The sequence below is a fragment of the Eschrichtius robustus genome, chromosome 6 (genome assembly GCF_028021215.1).
Source record: "Eschrichtius robustus isolate mEscRob2 chromosome 6, mEscRob2.pri, whole genome shotgun sequence".
Lineage (NCBI taxonomy): Eukaryota > Metazoa > Chordata > Mammalia > Artiodactyla > Eschrichtiidae > Eschrichtius > Eschrichtius robustus.
The window spans coordinates 59,035,016-59,054,720 of record NC_090829.1 but is presented as its reverse complement, the minus strand read 5'-3'; the positions used below and the strand labels follow the sequence as shown (position 1 = coordinate 59,054,720).

General features: G+C 36.6%; 2 protein-coding genes across 3 annotated transcripts in view; one reads left to right on the top strand and one right to left on the bottom strand.

Annotated features, from left to right (window-relative positions):
• Window positions 1-3,866: 3,866 nt before the first annotated feature.
• On the bottom strand, window positions 3,867-18,513 carry NDUFB5 (NADH:ubiquinone oxidoreductase subunit B5). Of its 2 annotated transcripts, XM_068545418.1 has the most exons (6): window positions 18,359-18,513; window positions 10,861-10,949; window positions 9,756-9,822; window positions 8,902-8,963; window positions 7,731-7,837; window positions 3,867-4,105 (listed from the first exon to the last, which is right to left on the bottom strand). In XM_068545418.1, the coding sequence occupies exons 1-6, from the start codon at window positions 18,480-18,482 to the stop codon at window positions 3,985-3,987; spliced, it is 570 nt and encodes a 189-aa protein (XP_068401519.1). In that variant the 5' UTR covers window positions 18,483-18,513; the 3' UTR covers window positions 3,867-3,984. The 2 variants fall into 2 exon arrangements, with proteins under 2 accessions (XP_068401519.1, XP_068401520.1); XM_068545419.1 differs by lacking the exon at window positions 7,731-7,837.
• A 139-nt stretch (window positions 18,514-18,652) lies between these two features.
• Window positions 18,653-19,705, top strand: part of MRPL47 (mitochondrial ribosomal protein L47) — a 29,639-nt gene continuing 28,586 nt past the window's right edge. The window contains exon 1 of the mRNA XM_068546284.1: window positions 18,653-18,777. Coding sequence (XP_068402385.1) covers window positions 18,653-18,777 — 125 coding nt within the window. The remainder of the gene's footprint in view (window positions 18,778-19,705) is intronic.

The window sequence follows — 19,705 nt, the reverse complement described above, 5'->3', positions numbered from 1 at the left end:
CCTGTCCAGTGGTATGGGAACAGAAGTGAATGTGATTTCTAGTTCTATGTTTTAGATGGATAGAACATGCTTCCCTCTTCTATTTCCCTCCTCCCATTGGCTGGGATTTAGTCATGATAGCAGAAGCTAGGTTAGTCATCTTGAACCATGCAATGGAAGCAGCATGTGGAGAATGGCAGAACAACAAGATAGAAAGAGACTGGGATCCTGAGAATTCATGGAGGAGAGCTGCCATACCAGCTGAGACTTTTACAAAGATAAAGAAAGAAAGTTCCATCTCATTTGTGATATATTTGGGGTTTCTGTAATAGTTTCTCTACCTCTGTCTTAAGTAACATAGGTATTTCCCCTCATTGCTACATAGTTTTCATAATTATTTTTAATGGCTACACAATATTCCATCAAGTGATATACTAGTAATTAACAAACCACTCGCCTATTAAATACATATTGCTTATGTTTTTTCATTATTTTATATGATGTTGTGATTAAGAGTTTAATGTATATATGGCTTTTTCATTTTTGTGGATTATTTCTTTAAGATACTTCCTTAGATATGTGATTATTAGGTTAAAAATAGAAGAGATCATGGCTCTAGGTAGGTTTTGTTCAAATGTCTTCCAAAAACAAACTCTCTGTGGTTAATTCTGATGTGCAATGCTGAATTACTATGCTTTTAGATAACTAATTAAATGTCATGATAAGTGATTTGAAAAACAAAAATGTGAATTATTAAGGTTAATTATAATTGATACATTAGAGGATATTTTTTTCATATTTTCCAATGTCAATGGTATTGCCATGTTAATGCAATATACAAAAAATGTCCAAAGTGTGGGTATGTACCTGGAAGGTATACTGCATCACACCATGACCAAGTTGTTGCCTTTTCATTCTTTTCAAATCATTCTCCATTTGATTTCATAAAGGAAAGTCTCCATTTGGTAAAAATCTAGGTAGAATATAATCCATAGTTATACCTGTGATTGTCTTTTAATTATGGCAAAGGACTTGTTTTCTATTTATAGCCATAATATAACATTTTTTAAAAATTTAAGTTTAAAAAGGTCAAATTAAAGAAAATATTAAGTATATATCATATGTGGAAGTAAAAATAGAGACAGTTGAAATCGAGAAGGACTGCAATTTGGAAATAGTTACATAAGGAAAGCGATTGAGCCCTAACAATCTCTGCTAACTCCTTGCGATCTCCAGCAGAGTGTGTTTGTTTTTAATGAGAATAGTATGGTCAATTTACATTGCCAGAATTGGGTACCTTTGACTTTTCCATGATCTGGAAGTAGTTTTAAAAACATTGCCCATTGGCTGTAGTCTATCTATAAGTCCATTACTCTTTAAAGTTAACAGGCCTGAAGCAGAGATAGTATAGGATATTTAGCAATTTTCTTGAAAAAGGAGTGCACCATCTCAATCTTTAGTTGACAGAGAGAACTTTATCACCTATTACTTAACCAGTGTAGTAGGGACTTTACATGCATCACCCAGGTGATCCTCACAATAGTACCGTGGGATGAAGAGCCTAATCCCCATTTTAGAGATACAGCTTAGAGCAGTGAAGGAGTTTTCTCAGTATGAGATAGAGGGAAGATTAAATATAAAGTTCCTAATGTGTAATGTCTGGCACATGCAGCAGATACCAAATAGATAGTAGTCATTATTATTGTCATAGTGTTTGGCAAGCTCAGAATTTAGTCTGAAGTCTGCTCAATTCAATCCCATGTCTTTATAGAACACCATGCTGGGTCCTATAGAATTACAGAAAAAGAAAAAAGATAATTTAAAGATAACACAAAATTCACGTTAAATCCATGAATCATTAACTCAATAGATCTTTACTCAGTGCTTGCTATGTTCCAGATGCTATGGAATGAGCTTCCAATCATTCCATGTACCCATAGTCTAGCTCGGGATGCCACAGGTTGCCCTGTTCTTCCCCAGCACATGTAATCTGATTTAATGCCTATCATCTGTGCTGAGAGTGTGCTCTGGGGGAAGCATGTCCTGTGATGACCACTTTACCTCCGGTATGCATCTTAGTGCCCAGTAGAGTTTTATTAACGTTTCCCTCCAAGAAACACTTTCAAACTTTTTTTTAAAACCTCTCCATTATATATATATGATCCCAGCTATGCTAAAAAAAAAAAATTGAAGGAAATTTCTCAGATTTCTTTATGGCTGGTGGGATTTCCAGTATTTCTTATAACACTTTCCATATATATATATTTTTAAAAAATGTATTTATTTTATTTTTGGCTGTGTTTGGTCTTTGTTGCTGTGCGCGAGCTTGCTACTCTTCGTTGCGGTGCACAGGCTTCTCATTGCAGTGGCTTCTCTTGTTGAGGAGCACGGGCTCTAGGTGCGTGGGCTTCAGTAGTTGTGGCACGCGGGCTCAGTAGTTGTGGCTCATGGGCTCTAGAGTGCAGGCTCAGTAGTTGTGGCGCATGGGCTTAGTTGCTCCGTGGCATGTGGGATCTTCCCGGACCAGGGCTCGAATCCGTGTCCCTGCATTGGCAGGCAGATTCTTAACCACTGCATCACCAGGGAAGTCCCACACTTTCCATATCTTCTATGTCTTTTGTATATAATAATAGAAAGGAGAAAATAAAGTAAAACCTACTGGTGTTGAAAAATAACGTGTGAAGTCTAACAATACTGAATATAAATGTACATAGGTGTAGCATCATTAACAATGACCACTGACAAGACCTATCTGCTTCCATTCTCCTTCCCCTTCTCCTACAAAACCAAATGGTTCGTGCAAGCAGGGGTTCAGGGACAGCATGTCCTTCTCTCATATACTTTGGCAGCATTATGAGGTGGTAATTGCATAGGGAATCCTCAAAACAAAATCTGGAAGCAGCTGGGCGAGGCAGCCCTCTTCTGGGGAAATAAGAAAATGCCATCACCCCAAAGGATGTTGGCTGGATTGTAAAGGGCGTTTAGGGCCCTTAAGGCACAAGGGCATTCAAAAGGTATTCGCTGAGAATAATGAATTTTTGAAGCTAAAAGGTTATTTTGGAAGTTGAAGCATAAATGTTTATTTTTGTAAATATTGAGCATGTGTTTAAAATTTCTTAGCCTCAATTTCTCATCTGTAAAATGCAGAAAATGACCTCATAAGGTCATTTTGAAAATAATGTGAATAAATGCAGTTATTCAGTGCAGTGCTCAGCAGACAGTAAATGCTTAATAAATGACAGTCATTATTTTAACTTTTACTCATTTCATAATCTTTACAGTAATCATCTTACCTTGTGGAACTTCTCCAGTGTTTACAAAAAAGGACTCTAAGGAATCTGAGATATTGCATCTAAGAAAAATGAACATGTGTGTGCATATACATTTTAAAGGAACGATTTATGGCTAAAAAACATGTAAACATTAAACTTTGAGATCTGTTCACTGAAAAATTGTTTATTAAGGTGTTAATGTTTTATATAATTGGTTCAATATTTGTATAATTTAAAATTCTGAGTTGCCCTTGAATAATCCACATATCTACAATACTCACATATAGATAAACTACATATTTCCTGATATTTAACATAGACTTCTCTAACTTCCATTTATCAGACAAATAAAACATTAATCTTTCAAAGCTACACCTTTAGGAGTTCACAAATTCCTATTTCTTTGAGTTTTTTTTTTTATTATACTTAAACGTTCTTAAAAGAGGAAGCTGAACGCCCCAAACCAAAAGCCTTAATCTGCCTTTCACAATATATATGTGTATCAAATCATCATGACGTACACTTTAAATATCTTACAACCTTGTGAATGACACCTCAATAAAGCTGGAAAAAAAAATGAAATCACACACAAAAAAGCCTTAATCTGAACCAATGTTGAGAAATAGAGCAATGAACAGGATATTTTATTCATCACACAGAAAAAATACAGAATATATCTAGTAATTTAGTTTTGCCTAAAGAGAATATACTTTGTATTTAGAGAAATAAAAGATTAGTTGTCAGGAGTTGCTTTTGGAGAATGATCAATAAGTGTCTTATCAATGGTCAGATACTGATACCAGGGACCATCGCCTCTTACACGCATTAAACTTCGTACTTCCAGCTCCTTTAACCTGTAACAAACAGAATGGTGATATTGTGACTACAGCATTTCCAATTATAAAGTTAATGAATTATCTCCATGAAGAACAACCACTTGAGAGTCTTGCTTTTATGTAAAATATAATGTCCCTCCACAGATCCATGTGTATGCATATATCTGATATGTACCTATAAGCAAAATTTGGGACTTATTTTGGCTTTTATTATCTTGCTTATGTAGTTAGCCAATGAATATTGTTTTTAATCACCCAAGCGTCACTTGAATTGATAATCTCCTCCTGTCCCTATTCTTTGTCTGGACAGATCACTTTCACTTCAATAGTGATAATGCATTTCCTGTCTTCTTGCCTTTTAAATGTTAGGAGAGTCATTTACAGAACACCCACTATTATGACCACATACTGTGCCAAGTGCTAGAAATTAAAAGGGAACAAGCCTTCCTGGAGGAGCTCACATCCCCTGTCTATACTGGCTGCCCATCACCATTAGGACAGAAAACCTCTTGAGAGCAGAGATGGCATCTTATTCACCAGCCACCAGCATCACACTGAGCCTGGTCAACACTGGACAATCAATATTTGTAAAGAAAAGAAAAAAGAAAAACCAGGGTTAACAAAAACATTCTCCGACTCTAAGATCTACTTATTTGTCCTCATCCTTCTTCACAAACTGAATAATCTCTATTCTAGAAAGATACTTTCCTTCTTCCACAGCCAAGCCTTTGCACAAAACTACCACACATTCCTGGAATAATCCCTTCTCCATCAAGCCTTTTACTTTCCATTTTTATAGACTACATACTAATTTCTTATATGACTGGAAATCTGTCACAGTTAAATTATTCACTTTATTAACCATAACCAGCTTACCAACCCTATCTATGACAGATAATACACCTTTGTGATAGTGTATATAAGAGAATACATTTATCTTTTTTTTTTAGGATTAAACATCATCCTTTTTCTTTTCTACTCTGTATAATGTAATTATCCAAAATGCAAGTAATTAAAATATTCATCACAGGGGACTGGTTAAATATTGTTCACCCATATAATGGACAACCTATGCACCTGTTAAAAAGAATGAGGGAAATCTATATATAGTAACATGGAAGGAGAGGACAGATATATCATTAGGTTGAAAAAGCAAGGTATAAAATGAGTCTGTGTGGCATCTTCCCATTTCATTAAAAAGCAGAGAAAATCATTTGTGCTATGTATATGTACACATGTACAGAGTATTAAAAATTCTGGAGGACCAAAAATAAATTATCTCTGGGGGAATCAATTATGTTAGACAGTCCCTTTCTATTTTATACCTTTCCTTTAAGCTTCAGTTTTCCAAATACCTAAACATATATTTTTAAAAATCTGTAGGTACTCCCTATTCCATTCTCACACTGGCATCTTTCTTTTAGGAGTAAAAGTCAGGGTCCTGTTCTAGTTTTTTTAAAAATATTTATTTATTTATTTATTTATTCATTTTGGCTGCTCCAGGTCTTAGTTGCAGCAAACGGGATCTTCATTGCTGTGTGTGAGATCTTTTTAGTTGCCGCATGCAGACTCTCAGTTGTGGCATGCATGCGGGATCTAGTTCCCCGACCAGGGACCGAACCCAGGCCCCCTGCATTGGTAGTGCGGAGTCCGACCCACTGGACCACCAGAGAAGTCCCCTGTTTTTGTTTTTATTTTTACTTTGTGTTGTTTTGAAATTGTTTGGGATCGCTATATGTCTAAGAAATTTTGGAATCTGATGTTTTATCAAAGGTATATGTCTGAAGTTCAAAAATGTCCAAAGCTAACTAAGTATGAGGCATAATGCTATTCCATGCTCTTAAATACTTAATGACAGTTCTATATGGTAACTACATATACATGTAATTACATATCTACAAAACAAGCCTATCACACGTTCATTTAATCATTTAAATAGTTTTCAATATCATAGCAATTTTTGTAAACTACAAAATTAAAGCAGAATGAACGGAAAGCAGATCAATGGTAGCCTGGGGCCAAGAGTAAGGGATGGGGATTGACTGAAGGGACAGGAAAGAGACTCACCAGGTGATCAAAATGACCTTGATAGTGGTGGTTACAGTTACATATTTTGTCAAAACCCACTGAACTTAATGGGTACCTTTGACTGTATGTAAACCTCACTCCAAACACCAAAATAAATCTCAGAAAAGATCATATTTAAAAGTAGAAAAAGAAAATATGAGTGAACATTAAAAAATAATTTTGGACTTGTGTATTTACTTATTTTATTATTATCAGAGACCTATATATGACACAAAATTCCAGAAGCTAAAGAAAAAGACTGACAAGCTTGACAATCATTAAAGGAGTAAATATATTAAAAGCAATTAAAGCATCAGTACACAGTAAGTGTTCAAAAACATATTAGCTACTACTGCACTTTTGTTATCTGAAACATAAAAACACTAAGTTGCAAAAAAAATTCTACACTGTCAGAAGACAAATGACAAGCTAGGAAAACATATCTGCAACAAAAACAAAAGGGGCTATTTTAATCAATGCACAAATTAGTAGAAAATGGGCAATTTATGAAAAAGAAATATAAACAACCAATAGATATATGAAAAAATACTCAACTTTGCCAAAAAATACAAAATTGAAATGATGAGATAACATTTTTCAACTGTCTTATCAGCAAAAATGTTTAGGTTTGATAAATTCCTCTACTGGGAAAGGTATGGAGAAACAGAATTATCCTGTATTGGTGACAGAAAAGACCATTGGTACAACTTTTTAAAGAAGAGTTTGACAAAAGCTACCTAAAATTTAAAGCATAACATTTGGTTTATCAGTGCCACTGCTAGGAATTTATATTCCAGATACACTGAATAAATATGCAAAAATATATGAGGATATTCACCACAGCACAATGTATAATTATCAAAAAACTTGGAAAGAGCCTAAGTACCAACAATAGGTCCCCCACCGGTTAAAAAAATTAAGGCACATCTATCCAGTGCAGCCATTAAAAAGAAGAGAGTATATGCTATTACCGAAAGATCAAGATACAGTTGGCCCTATCTATCTTCGGGGGGCCAACTGTTCTATGCCATTTTATATAGGGACTTGAGCATCCTCAGACTGGTATCTACTGGAGGTCCTGGAACCAATCCTCCTCAGTTACCAAGGAATGACTGTATATTTACATGAAAGGAAGACAAGGCACAGAACAGTGTTGGTAACAGGATTCCATTTGTGTTAATATATTTTGTAAATGATATATAAAAAATATATTTTTAATGCATAAAATATAAGAGACCATTAAATAGTAGTCACCTCTAAGGATGACACTGGGTGTAAGAAGAAAGGTAATTGGGTGGGGGAAGGGGAAGGAGAGGGCTACCCTGCACTTAAAAGAGTCAGGACACTTCAAAACAGAATTCTTTTTAATCTGACAGATATTATCTCCTAATAGCCTTCTAGTCTCCAACTCATAATCTCCACTCTGAATAGGCTAATTCTCTCACCATCTTCACCCTTTTGCACAGAGCATCCTACAGTGTTGAAATAGTTTTATTAAATTTCTTCCTGTGGTTTGCAACTGTAGGAAAGGATTTTCTTCCCTGCACTCCAACCCCTGCCCTTTTTTTTTTTTTACCGTAATTCAGCTTTTTCAGCTTCAATTTGAAGGATAGCCATTGTTCTTTCATAATTCTTTTCAGGACTATCAAAGAAAGTTCGGGCAATCCATCTTGATATAGGATGCTACAAGAGAAAATGTGTTTAAAATTAGTGTTTGAAAAGTACTTTGCTTTTCCAGTTTACTATTCTCCTAAAATGACCATCTCAGGTAAATCAATAACACTTTTATGTATCAACCACTTTATATATTTTTTAAATAATTTTAATCTGTTCGGTAGATACTACCTTTGTCCTCATTTATAGATGAGCAAATTCCACAAGGTTGTACAGTTACTGGGTTGCAGCATCTGGACTCAGGCCAGGTCTGTCTCACTCTAAAACCTGTGCTCTTTCCTATTACACTACACTATGAGTATCTTAAGTGGCAGATTTTGGAGCCAAACCTGGGGTCTGGTGATCTCAAAATGGTGTTCTTTCCACCAGTCAGACAAGATAAACTAATTATATGGCTTACCTTAAGATTTAATAATGAAGTATTTCTTTTCTAAAATATAATTCATTCAGATAATAAAACATGATAAGATATACTGTAATCAAGGCCATCTCACTACAACACTTGTAAAGACAAGTAACAGAATTAATTTTAGGTTTTAGTAGCCATGACAGTATGGTAAAATGACTAATTAACAGTGCAGGCTCTGGAGTCAAGACTGCCTGGGTTCAAATACTGACCCTATCCCTTAGACAGAGCACTTAACCTCTTTTAAGCCTCAGCTTCCTCATCTCTAAAGCAGAAATAATAATAGTACCATTTACATGGAATGAGATAATATTTGCAAAACACTTATCATAGTGCCTGCTACACAGTGGGTGTTCAATAAATGACAGCTAGTATTAGTATCAGTACAGTTTTCCCTATGGCATAGAACGTAGGATAAATTCTGACTGTTACTCTCTAGGTTGAGAACACAGTGCAGAGTCAGTCTTTAAAAAACCATAAAGCTTAAGGTAATAAAACAATGCAGAAAATTACCGAAAGTTACTTATAAAAAGTGAGCACAAGATGTATCATTTGCTTGATATAAAAAATTGAATACAAAACTATACCACAATTGCTAAATTAAGATATTAACCAGTACATTGACAAGACACCTAACTGAAAATAACTTTCAGTGACCTATACCAACCTTGAAATATTCCCAGTGTTCTGGGGTATAGCCTTCTGGAATTTCTGCTAACTCAGCTTCACCTAATAAGAGAAAACAGTGATATTCAACTTTAGTATCAGGAGTTTATAATGTTAATTCTTCACTATTTAAGTAAGAAACCAACCTCTTGTGGTTTTAAAGAACCTTTTGTTTTGTAGCAATGAAGATATCTAATATTTTAAACTCACTTCAATCTGGTGGAAAATCATTCATTAGATATTTTTTAGATGTCTTCTATGTGTAATGCATTGTATATAGGCATTATATGAGGGTTCTCATTTTGTTTTTATATAGTGTAACAAGATATAATAAAAGACATACTATTCCTCTGGTTTTCCTTAAACGTCCTAGACAAAATATTTAGGATTCAAGATGTTAGAAGTACTGTGAACAGAATTTCGCAGGAGACCTAATATTTACTATCATTCACAAATCCATTCTTTTTTGGAAGATTATAACTTTATATGTTCCAGGATGGATAAAAAAATTCTTCCATTCCCTCAGCCTCTCTTCCACCTCTATCTCTTTCTATTTTCCTTATTCAGACTTCTCAAAGCTGGTTTTGGGAAATGAGAAAGAGGAAGAAGACAGGCCTTTTATGTGGCCTATAGAGTCAGTGACCTTAAAGGTTTTTGGAGAAAACAAAAAGTTAAAAAAAGAACCACTGTGTGCTATTGCAGATTAACATTTGGTTATTTTAAAATAAATTCTCATGCTTATGTTTATTTTATTATTTGAAGAACTTTCCCTTATAATATCCATAATTTCTTTTTTATATTAATGTACACAGGTTTTAAAAATTTACTAATTTAGTCGGTGGGGGAGATACTTACCAATGAATACATTCACCAGAGTTATGCCAATTGCTACTGGAATCCCAGTCAACAAAATGTAGAATCGCTGTTAAGATTCAAAAAAAAAAAAAAAAAAAAAGTTTTCACATAACCATTTCCTAACTCCTTTCCTCACACTCAAACTGCCCTCATTACATGATTTCCTTATATTTCTTATAAAATAAACTTGCCAAATTGGAGATGCGGTATAAAATTATTTATTTCTGTAATCTTCTTTTGCTCTAGCTTTTAGATGCCTATATTTAGCGTCAAAAATGAAAGAAGAAAGCAAAGACTAATTGTACAAGTATAATGCAATATATATTTAAGTGATTTTTCATTTTTTGGTTAAAGCAATGTCATAAAAGAAATTTTTATATTAAGAATAAAAGTGTAAGAAGATGAGGGCGATTTCTGGAGTTTGAGTTAGTCATCACAAGAAAAGCAGGAGCTCAACCATGGGGATGGAGAAGGGCATTAAGCACAATGGACAGGCAAGGGAAGGTCTAGAGGGCAGCCAGTGGGTCACAGCTTTAGGAACAGTGGCAGAGTCTAGTCTTCCACCTTCTAAGTCTCTACTTTTCTTTATAGAGTCTTGAGATACAAACATACAGTCAATGCCCTGCTTCACTCTCTGAAATCAATGTTCCTAAACAACAAAGAAATAAAAAATCATATCCCAAAATAATGGAGTTACATATTTAAAGAAGTCCTTCAATGAGTTCTTTGTTAATTTAAAGAATATATTAGTAATACAAATAATTATCCCCAAATGAATCCATTTTCAGTTTTATAATTTATAGATTTTTCTTTTGGTCAGGGAACACAGATGATTTCAAAACCCCATAATCTTGAGAAGAAAGGAATGTTTCAATTTTTACCTCCAATATGTATGAATTCTTTTTTTGAAGAAGGAAAGTTTCTCTAAGTTAAAAATAAATTCAGTAACAAACCAAACCTTACTACTCAATCTCAATATTTTTTGAGAAAAGGAATATGAATTTACAAAAAAAAAAATCTTTTATAAAATGAAAAATGTTTTCTAAATAGGAAAAAAATTTCCTATTTATATGTAAAGAGTTTAGTTCAACAAGTTTTAACGCACCATTAATTTCAAAAAACGTCTGTCATAGAATCCAGAAGGCTTGATGATAAACAGTCTTTTCCCATGGTCTCCACTGTGTCGCACAGGAGCTGGAAATATTAAATAACCCTGTTATATACAAGGTTTATATGGATATACTGTTATATTTTGAGATAAAAGTCAGACTATAAGAAAATGTACATGCATAAATGTTTAATATGAATTAAGATAAAGCATCCCTTCTCTGCCAAAATATATATATACATATATATATATATGATTAAGATAAAAAAATACATGCTTCTTTATTTGCGTACTAAAGGCAGGGAAGACTAGGATATCTTTAAACAGAGATTGATGTACTGTTCTAAACTATAGCTCTCCTCATTTTTATTCAACATATTCATCAATATTGTCATCATTTTTATTCATCAATATTCAAGATATTGATATTTATTGAAGAAATATCTAAATGATTATTTGAATTTGTTTCAGTAGCAGGCAGGGAGATCAGATACTCTTGGTGGGCTACGTACCTTTGTTTACCTCTGCAATAAATATTTGCTAATGCTGCAAAAGAAATTAATTTAAATTGCCTCATATGATGAGGCAATATACATTAGGGACTTGATGCAAAATAAATGGAAAGATATTTATTCAATATCTCTCTAGCAGGAATTTGAACTTGTTCAAAAGAAAACACTCTAACATATCTTGATAAAATCCCTTTATAAGCCATTTCTTTTTTTTTTTTTTTAGTTGAGGTATAATTTACAATGTTGTGTTCGTTTCTGGTGTACAGCAAAGTGATTCAGTTATACATATATATATTCCTTTTAATATTCTTTTCCACCATAGTTTATTACGAGATACTAAATATAGTTCCCTTTGCTATACAGTAGGACCTTGTTGTTTATTTTATATATAGAGTTTGTATCTGCTAATCCCAAACTCCTAATTTATTCCCCTCCCCTTTCTTTCCCCTTTGGTAACCATAAGTTTGTTTTCTATGTCTATGAGTCTGTTTCTCTTTTGCAAATAAGTTCATTTGTATCATATTTTAGATTCCACATATAAGTGATATATAATATTTGTGTTTCTCTGTATGACTTACTTCACTTAGTATGATAATCTCTAGGTCCATCCATGTTGCTGCAAATGCGTAAGCCATTTCTTATTGTAAATATCTTCTCTTCAAAACCTCTCCCAGACGGTATTTAATCAAGCCTTGCTGAAGATAAACTGAAGCAAAACTCTCACTCTTGGATCTGCTTTCTATGCGATTTCCCTTTCTTGGAAGTCTGGAAGGATCACTATGGCCACTCTAAGCCCTTTCTGCTAAAAGCAGGAAAGGCTCTAACATTACTGAGAAACTGAGGGTTACTGTGCTTCTGCTGTGTAACCGCATTCAAGGAAATTTCCCATGAGTCGTTGCTGAATAAAAAACTAATTTCCCATTAATGGAATTTTAGTCATAATAGATGGCAGAAAGATTTGTATCCTTTGTTCAAGCTTAAATGTCAAGAATGACCTCCCCTCTCCTGAAATCTATTCTTTAGACCCAGGTGACATCTTATCCTCCAAGAAACCAACATGCTTCCCAACCAGATGAGAGCTCTCCTACCTCTGAACTGCTGTATATTCTACTGATGTGTAAACTTGCTTTCACTGCCCCCACTGAAATATAAGTGTCTCGAAGGCAGGAACTGTCCTAAATTTTGATACCACCTGCAGCAGCTTGCAATGAATTTAGAAGGTTAATTCACAAGAGAATTAGAAGCTGGCACGAGTTTACTAAGTATAAATCATCTACTAAGACTTCTAAAATAACAAGAGAATTTGACAAGGTAAGTATGTATTTCTGCAAATCATTTGAAAGATACAATAGAAATTTCTGTGGACTAGACGAAAAAAATGGTCTGGATAACAGTACAAACCACTCATTAATTCAATAAATATTTAAGTGCCTACTATGTACAGGTCTTATGCTAGGTCTATAGTATAAGAGGGATTTAGATTCTGCTGGGAGAAAAAAATAGATAATATAATTACAAATCTATATTGTAATAGACAACAATCTGTTGTCTATAAGGACAACAAAGGAAAGAAACAGGATGCAGTGTCAGAAAAGAAAAGGCTCAGAAGTAAAGCCCCTCTTTAGACAGGTTGGTGGAGTTGGGGAGGTATGAGGAAGGCACATTATAAACTGAGAGAAGTAGCAAGTTAGAAGAAATCTGTAATGGGTAATTGGTTGATTGATTATACCCAAAAGGTGCTGATTACTTAATGCAGTAACCTGCCAAAGGGCTCTCTCACGATTTCTATGAACGGCCTGAGTGTGGTGGAGATGGTATTCCTGATGATACAGAGCTACTGCTACAAGAGTGGCTACTACACCAATGATGAAATAGGATCCCCCCAAAAGTCCTCCTACACATTTACAAAAGGCTGAATCTAAAAGGATTAAGTATAGTAAGTGAAAAGTCCTACTCGAACACTCCAGAAGTTTAGTGGCTCACAAACTTAAGAAAAGTCACTGGTGGGAGTTCCCTGGTGGCCTAGTGGTTAGGATTCCGGGCTTTCACTGCCATGGCCCAGGTTCAATCCCTGGTTGGGGAATTGAGATCCTGCAAGCTGCGTGGCGTGGCCAAAAAAAAAAAAAAAAAAAAAAGTCATTGGTGTCATGTGGATGTGGTTACCAAAAAATCCCAAAGGTAATCCAATCTTAATCTGATGTACCAGAAATACAGGGTCAGAACAGAAGGAGCCCTCCACCTCCATGTCTTACTAGACCTGCAGAAGTGTGTCCAGCCCAGAGTACAGTGTTTTAGAGGGACAATCTGGAGCACGTCCCAAGTTAAGCAACCAGGATGGCAAACAACCTGGAAATTGACCTACTGAAACTAAAAGAACTGAAGCTGACTGGCCTACAAAAAAGAAGTCAGGATAGAGACCAGAGAAGTGTCTTTAAAGAGCTGAAGGCTGTCCAATGACAAAGGCTCACACTATTCTGTGTTGACCTGAAAGGAAGAACTAGGATCAATGTGCGAAAGAGTAATTTTTAGCTTAATACAAGGAAGAAGTTTCTAACAATGTTAGTGGTTGAAAATAAAACTGGACTGCCTCCCCAGTCCCCATTATGGAGTTATTCGAGTATCACTAATGGAATGTAACAAGGATTAGCATACTACAGGGGGTGGCCTAGAAGATTTCTAAGGTCCTTTCCCTCAAAGAATCTGAATAGATGGCCTCTCTTAGAATAAAAAGACATACCTTTCCTACTGATCAATCTCAATGGTTTCCTTCCAACACCAAGAGCTCTTTCCTGCTTTCAGGTCTTTGCACTTACCTTCCTCTTTGCTTGGAAGCTTTTCCTCAGGCTCTTTGAATGGCTAGCTCCTCACCCCATCCTTCAGAGGTAAGATCAAATGTTACCTCCTCAAAGAAGTCTTCTCTGACTACCCTATCCAAAACTGGTCTCCCACTTATTCTCCTTAATAGCATTTGGTTATTTCCTTTAGAACAATAAGCACTAAGCTGAATCATTCAGTAGTGTATCTCCAGTGCACTTTAGTGTCTGCCACATGGTAGGAGCTCCATAAATATTGTTGAATTTACATTTCTTAAGTAAATTTAATGTTGGTAGGGGATCTTTCTTTAGTCCCTGAAAGTAAATCTTCTCAGAAGAGACAGTATACTCCCAACTTTCCCTTTCAATCAGACGGACAGACAGACAGACAGAGACACACACACACACACAGAGAAACACATAAGGATTAAACTCTATGTGGGGTTTTAGGGACAGCTGATTACAAATGACAGTATTGGTAGATGTGGAAAGTGTAACAAACAAAACTATGGAAGAAAGCTTGAGCTGGCTGCATTCTAGCAATATTAAACAGTTAGTAACGTGAACTTCTTGCTTTCTTTACATATAATCACCCTACTGTTAAACAACAATTATTCATGTCATTAAATGTGTTAGGTAACTGTTATACTATTAACTGTTCTAAAGGATATTTCATAGCACTAAACTCTTTTCAAATATTCTGAGCCTTCATGATTTGTTGTTGTAGTAGGGCCATCTGTTTACAATCTAAAATTATTAGAGTGAACATTGCTTACAACCAGGTGACTGCCAGGATTTCTGGAACTCAATCCTTCTGCCACAAAAATAGGCATTTTCCTCCACTCTCTACAGCCTGGAATGTCTCAATTAAGCTACTCAGTAATTACGTGGAACTAAGGTTTCACTAACCAACTTTTTTTAATGCAGATAACTTCAGGAAAGTTACGCTTTGGACAATTGTGATACTTGTGAGGATCAAATAAGACAATACCAGATTTTTTTTGTGTCTCCAAGACAACACCCAAAATTGGTCATTTTCTTTCCCTCATTCTCAGACTATTCCCAGTTAATGGCACCACCAACTCAATTACCCAGGCTAAAAATCTCAGTCATCTTCCTGTGCCTCATTCATCAGTTGTCAAGGCCTCTTGATTTGAAAATTCAAACTTTCCATTTCTCTCCAAGACCTCTTCACCTCAGTGGCTTAAGTAATCAACATGCCTGATAAGCCATCCAAGATTCAGAAGCATCTTCCTAAAACATACTACTGATGCTGCTCTTCCGCTAAAATACTCTCGGGTGCCTACAAAATCGTTAAGATACTTTGGCTTTGTATTCAGTCCCTCCCCTAATTAGGTCCTAACTTCTCTTTTTTTTTTTATTTTTTTTATTTTTTGGCTGTGTTGGGTCTTCGTTTCTGTGCGAGGGCTTTCTCTAGTTGTGGCAAGCGGGGGCCACTCTTCATCGCGGTGTGCGGGGCTCTCACCATCGCGGCCTCTCTTGTTGCGGAGCACAGGCTCCAGACGCGCAGGCTCAGTAGTTGTGGCTCGCGGGCCCAGTTGCTCCGCGGCATGTGGGATCTTCCCAGACCAGGGCTCGAACCCGTGTCCCCTGCATTGGCAGGCAGATTCTCAACCACTGCGCCACCAGGGAAGCCCAAACTTCTCTTTTTTTAACCTTCTCTCTCAACACCTACCTATCCCAAGAGCCCCATATTCAGATATATCAGAAAACACATCCTTTACTTTTCCAACAATTGCACCTGTTAAAACTATCCCTAGAATCCAGTTAAGATGCCTCATCATCCATGTCTGAATTAAGTCCACACTACTTTGTTTATAAAATCATTTTAATCCTCTTCTCAGGTTTTAAAGCCATAATTATATGCACATCAGCCTTCAACATAAAAGTTCTCTGCAGCTGAGGGGAGAACTTAAGCTTATTTCTAGAATCCCTTGATGTTTGACATTTAATAAATAATTAAACAGAATACTTTTATCTGCTTATTTTCTGAGAAAGGTTTTCACTGAGAGTGATTGATGATAACATGACAGTCCTAGATGTTTAAGAAAGGTGAGACCACGGGCCCTGTAGAAGTTAATGCCCAGTGCTGTAGATTTTTCCCACTCACTCTTTACCACTACCTTTGAGGTAAGTTAAAATTATCACCCTCTTTTTAAAAACAAAACAAAACAAAACAGTTCTTACGGTAAGAGACAAGTTCATTCAAAATGACATTTCTAGAAAGATGCAAAATTATGCAGAAACGTATTTCAGGGTTATAAATACTTGTCAGTGGGAAAGAGATTAGTTTTATTTTATTTCCCTGTCAACAGAAAATAAGCACACTTGTAATAAAATCCTCTTTTTTTTCTTTCTAAATCCTCTTTTTTAACGATGAAGAAATGCAGGTTTGGAGCAATTAAGTGCCTTCCACTTAGCTTCCCAGATGTGATGACCCAAGCTCACAGAGTTACTAAACTCTGGAGCTAGGATTTAAACCTAGGCAGTCTATCTCCAGAGGCAACAAAACCAGACAAGGTTCTCTCCTCTGCTGGATCTTACGTTCTCCTAGAGGCAGACATAAACTATAATGTAAAACAGATTACAACCTTTCATTCCACAGTGATAGATTAGGTTTCACATGCAAAATGCCTTTGAAAGCAGGTACACTGCTGAAACACAGTAACCTCACTATAGCTATCATATCCTTTCCTGCTCCCAGTGGAAAGGGTGTAGATTACCTGCGAGGATCCTTCCAGAACTCCAAGAATGGGGAGTAGTGTATAAATGGGATCTAGGGGAGAAATTTTACCTCAGTTTATCTCCAGGTAGGCATGATTAAGTACTATGGGGGGAGGGGGTATTTGAAGAGGATATTTGTAATCAGAAATGGCTTACAAAGGAATTTTATCAAGGAATGTAAGCACATGTAGTTTTGTAACAGGTTCAGATTCCTGCCGGAAATTTGTTCAATGCCACTGGTCCTTTCCATTTTTCCAGCAAGTCCCTCATGGCATCAGTGTATAATGCCTCATCATGTGAAGTGACATAATTCAAATTAAATTGGGAGAAGAGCAGTAAACAGAAAAAGATATTTTTAAGTTGGAGAAGAATCTTTTGGGCTTTAAATTTCACTTCCTCTGTATCTACTTGTATTGCATAGGACAAATCGCTTACAGTATATTTTTGATCAAGAGGATTAAATGAATACCTTTAATATCTTAGAATGGTGCCCGGCATATAACATGTGCTCAATAAATGTTAGCTCCCATTATTATTATTCAACTTAATACAGTAGTGCATTATTTTTGTAATAATTGAGTCACAGTTTCCTCATCTGTAAAATGGGGTAACACTGTACTCACTTTGCAGAATCCAAAAGGGAATAAAGCAGACTGAATACAAAGCATTTGATGCTTTGCTATTATGATTATTCATTCCCCTAGAGTTCAACCCACAGTCTCCAAGAGGCTCCAAATAATCCTCCCATGACTGCAGTGACTTTCCTAGGACCTAGGAACTTTTTCTTCATAGGTCCCTTCCTCTCTAAGAAAACATTAAAAATAATTATTTTATGTTTCCGTTGATAGAAAACGAATACAATTCAGGCTGGATTCAGCATCACATATGCTTTAACATTATAGCCCTTTTCCTTCTGATTTTAAAAGAAATTTAAATTAAAACATTTTCGTGGACACCTAGAAGTATCATGAAGGCACTGTGCCTAGCAGATGAGTTAGCCCTGAGCCTCTCCACCTGTCCATATATCAGTATTATTACTTAGCATCAGCGGGCTCCTCAGCAACATGACTTCCCACCTTGTGAGATTAAAACGTAGCGCAGGCGGAACATACAAAGAATCTGGTGCCTGAGAGACATGGGTCCCAGCTCTTTGCCTTTCTAACAGCTTCATCCGCAAATTACCACCAACAGGATAGGTGAATGACAAAGCGTCTCACAAATTCTAATTAATTACTTAAACACGATCGATCTGATTACTCTAGGAAAATCATCAGTCTCCTCACATAGCCCATGCTCCGTCTCTCAAGTCCCAAGTCCTCAATTTCTCCCAGCTCTCTCCGGATTCCACCAAGGTCACCCGGGAAGAGTCCTCCATCTCTCCTCCCGCGTTTCTTGATAGCGCTTTCTACCAAAGCCAGTACCCACCGACAGTCTTCGGAAAGTCACGGGTGAGGAAGCCCCCGAATACAAGTCTAGCGTCAAGGCGACGGCCAGACAGAGCGGCCACTGCAGAGACCGAAACCCGCTGTAATAAACTCATGGCCGCCATGACTACTGCGGGCAACAGAAGAGCGGGCAAATGTAACGGGAGCCGAGAGAGCCAATTTCCCAACGAGGGCGAAGCCGGAAAGTGGCCATGTTGAGTGAGGGCAAAGCCAATTCCTGTTCTCGTCATCCGGTCGGCGTGAGACGCCGGAAGTGACATCATTGTTGGCGGAAATGCGGTTTGCTTACTTATGCGGAAAAATGGCTGCCGCCAATTTGGCTGTCTTGTGCCGAAGAGTCTCGGCGGCCTTGAAGGCTTCCAGGCCGTTAATAAGTCCTCAGGCCCCTGCTAGCACAAGGTAAGTGATGTGAGGAGTAGGTCTGTCCATTTCTCCAACTTTGGATCTTGTTTGGTTGCCGAGATGCTGAGAAACGCTTAGGGATGGAAAGGCCGCTGGGATGGCTGGGCCCGAACCCACCTCCGTGAGGAGTGAGTGACCTTGGAGAAGTCCCTCACCTGCGACATTTCTGTATTTTCCTCAAACATTTTGTTGCCACCTACTGTGGACCAGGCAGTTCGTGGGGTCTGTAGAAAACCAGTATTTGTTGAACTAAACCTAGAGGTACGGAAGCATCCTGTTCGGCTGGGTGAGTTGGGAAAAACTTCACTGAAGAGCTTTTGGCTGTGGAACTGAAGGCTGTGTCAGGTTTGGATGGATTAAAAAAGGGGTGGGAGGGTGTACTCCCAGAGTTTGTCAAAAAGAGATTGTTCAGTAAATGTTGAGTGAATAAATGAAAGTAGCCAAATGAACAGAAAGCCGCCCTGCAAGTGTGAGAAAAGAATATCCTACACGTGTTGGTTATTATTTCTAGGAAGACCGCTTGTCTTCTGGACAGACCGATCATTTTTGACGTTGTGGTGTACGATTTCCTCCCTTTTATTAGCGTTTGTTTTTAATGAGTTAAATTTTACAAGTAGTTGGGTATGTCATTTTTTTTAAAAAAGGAAGTAATGTATGTGCTCTTGAATCCAGCACATTTATTGGGCATCTCTCAGATACAGTGAACTTACATTAACCTCAGAGATAAGCAATTTTTTTGGTTTGTTTTTTTGCAGAGGTTCAGGGGTTGTAACTGGAAAAGTAGCAAACTTGAATCAATCGTCTCTTCCATCTCATCGTTTTTCCTTAAAAAAATTTTTGGATTTTTATCATTACTGTTGAATAAATATCTGTTCATTTACAGACACTTTGGAAAATAGGGTAAAGTGCTTTGAAGAAGAAAGTA

What these genes read in the sequence shown, in the direction of transcription:
- NDUFB5 (XM_068545418.1), bottom strand. Translation starts at nt 18,482, where the DNA reads ATGGCGGCCATGAGTTTATTACAGCGGGTTTCGGTCTCTGCAGTGGCC. An exon ending in GACGTTTTTTGAAATTAATG is followed by an intron (nt 9,823 to 10,860) that starts GTGCGTTAAAAC and finishes GAATCTTAACAG; the next exon opens with CGATTCTACATTTTGTTGAC. An exon ending in GCTGAAAAAGCTGAATTACG is followed by an intron (nt 4,106 to 7,730) that starts GTAAAAAAAAAA and finishes TGTTTGTTACAG; the next exon opens with GTTAAAGGAGCTGGAAGTAC.